General features: G+C 42.8%; 1 protein-coding gene, 1 long non-coding RNA gene and 1 other non-coding gene across 3 annotated transcripts; 2 read left to right on the top strand and 1 right to left on the bottom strand.

Moving 5' to 3' along the window:
* Positions 1–957: 957 nt before the first annotated feature.
* On the top strand, positions 958–1,041 carry TRNAL-CAA (transfer RNA leucine (anticodon CAA)). Its single transcript has one exon. It is a non-coding gene; the product is annotated as a tRNA-Leu (tRNA).
* A 616-nt stretch (positions 1,042–1,657) lies between these two features.
* LOC103631288 (putative cyclin-dependent kinase F-2) lies at positions 1,658–2,131 on the bottom strand (the record flags this gene model as incomplete). Its single annotated transcript, XM_023300418.1, has 1 exon — positions 1,658–2,131. A coding segment is annotated over one exon (474 nt), but the record flags the coding sequence as incomplete, so codon positions are not given.
* A 1,138-nt stretch (positions 2,132–3,269) lies between these two features.
* On the top strand, positions 3,270–3,622 carry LOC103629774 (uncharacterized). The gene is made up of 2 exons (XR_554625.2): positions 3,270–3,366; positions 3,470–3,622. It is a non-coding gene; the product is annotated as an uncharacterized lncRNA (long non-coding RNA).
* The last annotated feature ends 1,336 nt before the right edge of the window (positions 3,623–4,958 follow it).

Raw genomic sequence — 4,958 nt, 5'->3', positions numbered from 1 at the left:
AGTCAAACAATGTACACCACAGGCCTAATCATAAAAGGCCTCCACGCCCCCAAAAGCAAACCTACCATTTCCTGTGAGTATAAGTTCAGCTTAAGAAAGAAAAAGCACGAGATCTTAGACTATCTCCAGCAGAGTGTGTAAAATAGGGGACACGGAACTGTAGTCTGTAGATGACACTGTTTAACACTATTTGCAGAGAGAAAGTTTGAAATAGGGAATGATATAGGGAATCTATTGGAGATAGCCTTACACCAGGTGGTATCGGTTGGGAGAATGTCTTATTGCTCCTAGCAGACTCTCATACTTGTGTTCCAACTGTACACCATTACAAGAAAGAAACATGCAGATTATGCAGGAACGCTAATCTGTTTACAGTTCCGAAAGCTCCAATATGTGTGCGTGTGTGTGACATTGTAACCGAAATTTCTCATGTACTTCCTATGCGTCCACAAATTCGTACATGAAGGGTTGGCAGTTGGCACATGCTGATCTCTCACGTAGTGTTCATAGATTCTTACAGAAATACATATCTCATGTAGTCAGGTAACTAAAATAGGTCTTTTAAATAGGATTTGTGGGACTAAAGTTTGGTCCTCATTTTAGGATGGTGAATCAAATACAAACAAGTGTTCACACATTACAGTAAGCCTACATATCATAATCTTAAGGTGACAATCACAACTTTACTTGAGTCTTTCTTGACTTCCTTGTGCTCATTGTACTTTTCTTGCTTTCCCGTTCCATGGCAAGCTATCAAATGACACTATAGGAATTATTGTATTCTTAGCTTTTGCCTTTGTTATTGAACTTCATGGGAGAGGGCGGTCAACGAGGACATGTCTGGCTTTAATCTCTATATATCTTGTTGGATGTAAACACTTGTATGGCAGGTGTTCATCCATATATGCATGAACGGCATATCATATATACAGTTATTTGAAACATTTGAACACAAAAGTCAGGATGGCCGAGTGGTCTAAGGCGCCAGACTCAAGTTCTGGTCCTCTAACGAGGGCGTGGGTTCAAATCCCACTTCTGACAATATTTAACCAATAGTTTTTCATATCCACGATTTTTTACAATATTTAACCAATAGTTTTTCATATCCACGATTTTTTTTATAAATAATTATATTAACGCTTATAGGTTTTCCACGTGGCATTGGTAGTTTTTTTTGCTGCATATATGTTTATTCTTTGTGCTTGACAACTCAATTCCTAAGTACGAGTAATTCTTCTATCGACTATTTAAAAAAAATCTCACTCCATTCTAAATTAACGGTGACTTTAGTTTTATCCTAAGCCATACCTTTAAGACTGTTGAGAGATTACACAAAAAAAATGTGAAATGTTTTGGTAGCGTATCTCTACTAACTATTAAGGGGACAGTGTAGACTGCCCCCGCTCCCGCAACGCCCGCGCGCCAGCAACTGCCTCCCCCGCGCGCCGCAAGCCATGGATTCCGCACGCGCGCCGCGGATTCGGTACGACCGCCGTGGATTCCGCTCCCACGCAGCCAGCCATGGCGCCGCTCGGCCGCCTCCCTACGCCCGCGGAACAACCGCGCCAGCAACCGCAACGCCCGCGCGCGCCACACGGCCGCCGCGGATTCGGTACGACCGCCGCGGATTCCGCTGATCCACCTCCATCTGCGTCACTCACCAGTCTCCTCCCCTAATCCCACTCCGCCGCCGCCAGCTTGCCCACCATGGCGGCGACAACCCACGCCGCCTCCATGTCGTTCCTCCTCTCCCACCCCCAGTCGCGCTCTGCCACCCCAAGCCGCCACCTCCCGCTCCGTCTGGCAGCCCGCCGCGTCCGGTGCGCCTCTCATCTGGGCGGAAGGCCAGCAGGCCTGTTAGCACATCACGCCCGCCCTCAGGCAGATGCGCCAAGCACTCCGGATCAAGCTTCCCTGCCGCGGAGGCCATCTGATCTCGAAGCTTGGACATCTCGTCGAGCATCTCCTCCCGTGTCTCCAGATCGAATAGGGTCTCAGCAGTCAGGAGCTCAGCCATTACGCAGCCAAGGCCCCACATGTCGACGGCCGGGCCGTAGCACCAGTTGCCGTCGAGCAGCTCCGGCGAGTTGTACTGCAGCGTCCCGACGGGGTGCGCCTCATGCGGCTTACCGGTTCAGAATTTGGATCACCGTTACCTTTTCTCTTCGCTCGCCAACATGCACATTTAATTGGTCAGTGTTTTGCTCTTTTTCTTCATGGAAATAAATTGTGGCCTAATATTAATAGAAAATAGTATTCTACAGGCTCCTTACACATGAATGCATGCTGCTAACATATATGTAAAAACTAGGAAGATTTGGTTCACCGTTACCTTTTCTCTCATATGTCATTTATAATTCAAATAAATTTCTAGAAACTGCAATAATACTGTGCATTGTGGATCCATGGTGCTTTCTTTTGTTATAAGCTATGCTCCGATTGATGATCAGTTTGTCAGCATGCAAATATGGATCATTTGTGCAGGAGTATACTAATTCAATAAATGTGCATGATGTGTAACATTGCTGAATATGTTTTCTATTTACTATGACATCCAGAATAATTCTTGTACCATTTTTTCAGGTTGTCCATTTCAAAGGTTCAAGAAAGCGATTGATGCTTGAGGCATGGAATTTCTACAACTCATTTTCAATTCATTTACTCTTCTTTTAAATGAGCTTTCGGTTCCATTTTATGTACTATATAAGTATGCTCATAGATGTGAATGCACCCACAGCTATATGTGATTATCTGTTACTCCCTCTGCCCCGGTATATAAGGCGTAACCACATATAGTCTAAGATCAAGGACTGTATTTAATTCTCTCTCAACACTAGAACTACTGCATCAATATATATTACGGGACTTGAATAAGTGGTTATGCCTTATATATTAGGACAGAGGGAGTAGAAATAAATACCATCCAGTTTTATATGAAAAGTATGTACTAGGAGTAGATAATCAACGACTTGTAAGAAGGGCATCTGGTCATGCTTTATTTATGATTTATACAGAGGCTTTGGAATTTCTCAGCTGGAAAGTTTCTGAAGACATATATCGGCCATGTTAACACAAAGTACTGCATCCCAGCGGCGTTTTCTATCACAAATAGCAAGTATATTGTCAGTGGCTCCGAAGACAAATGTGTCTACCTATGGGACCTCCAGTCAAGAAGAATAGTGCAGAAACTGGAAGGCCATACTGATACTGTCATTGCAGTCTCATGTCATCCCAAGGAAAACATGATCGCATCCGGGGCGCTTGATAATGACAAGACCGTGAAAGTTTGGGTCCAAAAGGAAGAAGATTGATGAGCTGCCTGGTTACGCTCTTATCTACATTGGCTGTCATGTGGACTGACTAATGGTAAGCAAAATATGCAGCTTCCCAAGCAACTAAAGTTTGCTGCAGTGGAGAATGTGATGCTCCTGGCATGTGTAACTCAGTGAGTGCTATATTGTCTGTTCAGCAGCTCGGCGATGATATTAGTGAACTCAAGTGTTCTGTAGAGCTATTCCTGGGAGGCTGGGATCATGTAAGAAAGACTCAACACAACAATGCTTGAACTTCATTTGTTGTGTTTCTGATCCCCTAATCTTTGATGCGGAGCTGTTTTTGTTATCTATCCATATTAGCTCAATATTTTGAAGTCTGTACGCTGGGTTACAGGTTCAGTTGCTGGTCATAGATGCTGAAGTATATTAGTTGACCTTGTCATGGTTCATTGATTTATTTTTTTAAGTTGTGGCACATAGAAGGAAGAAAAAAAAGAACTTTAATGTGGCTGCTGTGCTCAATTTGGGGGAGTTAATTTGAAAATTCTGAAACTCAAATGCAACTCGATGAAAGCTGAACCAAGTCTGCTCTAGAACTGTGATATTAGCTGCCAAAGTGCATGCAGGTGTAATTGGTGTATCAGCTAACTTCTGTACACTGTGTTTCTTTCCAGTTGTGCATCGCGTTTGGATTGTGCCCACATAAACCCTGCCTAACCTGCGCAGCCCGGCCCGGCCAAGATTAGGCAGCAGATTGGGTCGCCGTCGCCTCGATCTGGACGCTTGGGAGCCACTTGGTCATGCAAGCAGCAAGCGAGAGTCATCAAAGCCAAATATCGGTCACAGTCCACACGCTTTCGTTGCATCCAGTCAATGGCCTAAATTTGGCCGTGCTGCTGCCGCGGGCCCGGGATGGAGTATACCCGGGATTATGGCTTATGGATCTCATACTTGTGAAAGAAAATGAGAAATATCTTTGCATGTTGAGTAGGCTGTGTTGGGCTTATCTGCTTACAAATGAATGGGCTATTTTTCTTTGTTTTAGTTGTACTAGATGAGTGCCCCTACGTTGCGACGTAAGTAAAATATTATATGAAATATATATAGAGCTTAGTTGATGTTTGATTGTAGTGAACAAACGTAGCCACGTGATAGAATGTTTTATAATTACTTGTGTCAATAGAGGGAACTTTTTTTATTGATTCATTGGTACGTTACTTAATTGATGTAATGGATTTCAATTGTATCCTTTGCAGTGGCTAAGCTACTTAAGAGTCCATATATTCAGTTATCCTTCCATGATAGCTTCACCATATTATTTCAATCTATTTAGACAACAGTGAATGTGATAGCTAACTATGTTTGTTCAGTGCTTTTGATACAATTATAAAACTATGTATGAATCAATAAAAAAAGTTCCCTCTATTGACACAAGTAATTATAAAACATTCTATCACGTGGCTACGTTTGTTCACTACAATCAAACATCAACTAAGCTCTATATATATTTCATATAATTTTTTTACTCCTGTCGCAACGCACGGGCACTCATCTAGTTATTATCTAAGAACTAATTTAATTTCATGTCTAGGAAGTCACCTGTAAAGCTACTTTTATTAACAAGGCAAGTACTCAGAGCAGAAGAAAAATCTACCATGGTTTTCATCCACTTGATGAAGACTT

The sequence above is a fragment of the Zea mays genome, chromosome 6, assembly GCF_902167145.1.
Source record: "Zea mays cultivar B73 chromosome 6, Zm-B73-REFERENCE-NAM-5.0, whole genome shotgun sequence".
NCBI lineage: Eukaryota > Viridiplantae > Streptophyta > Magnoliopsida > Poales > Poaceae > Zea > Zea mays.
Note: the sequence above shows the minus strand (reverse complement) of the source record. Positions and strands in the feature narration are given on the sequence as shown.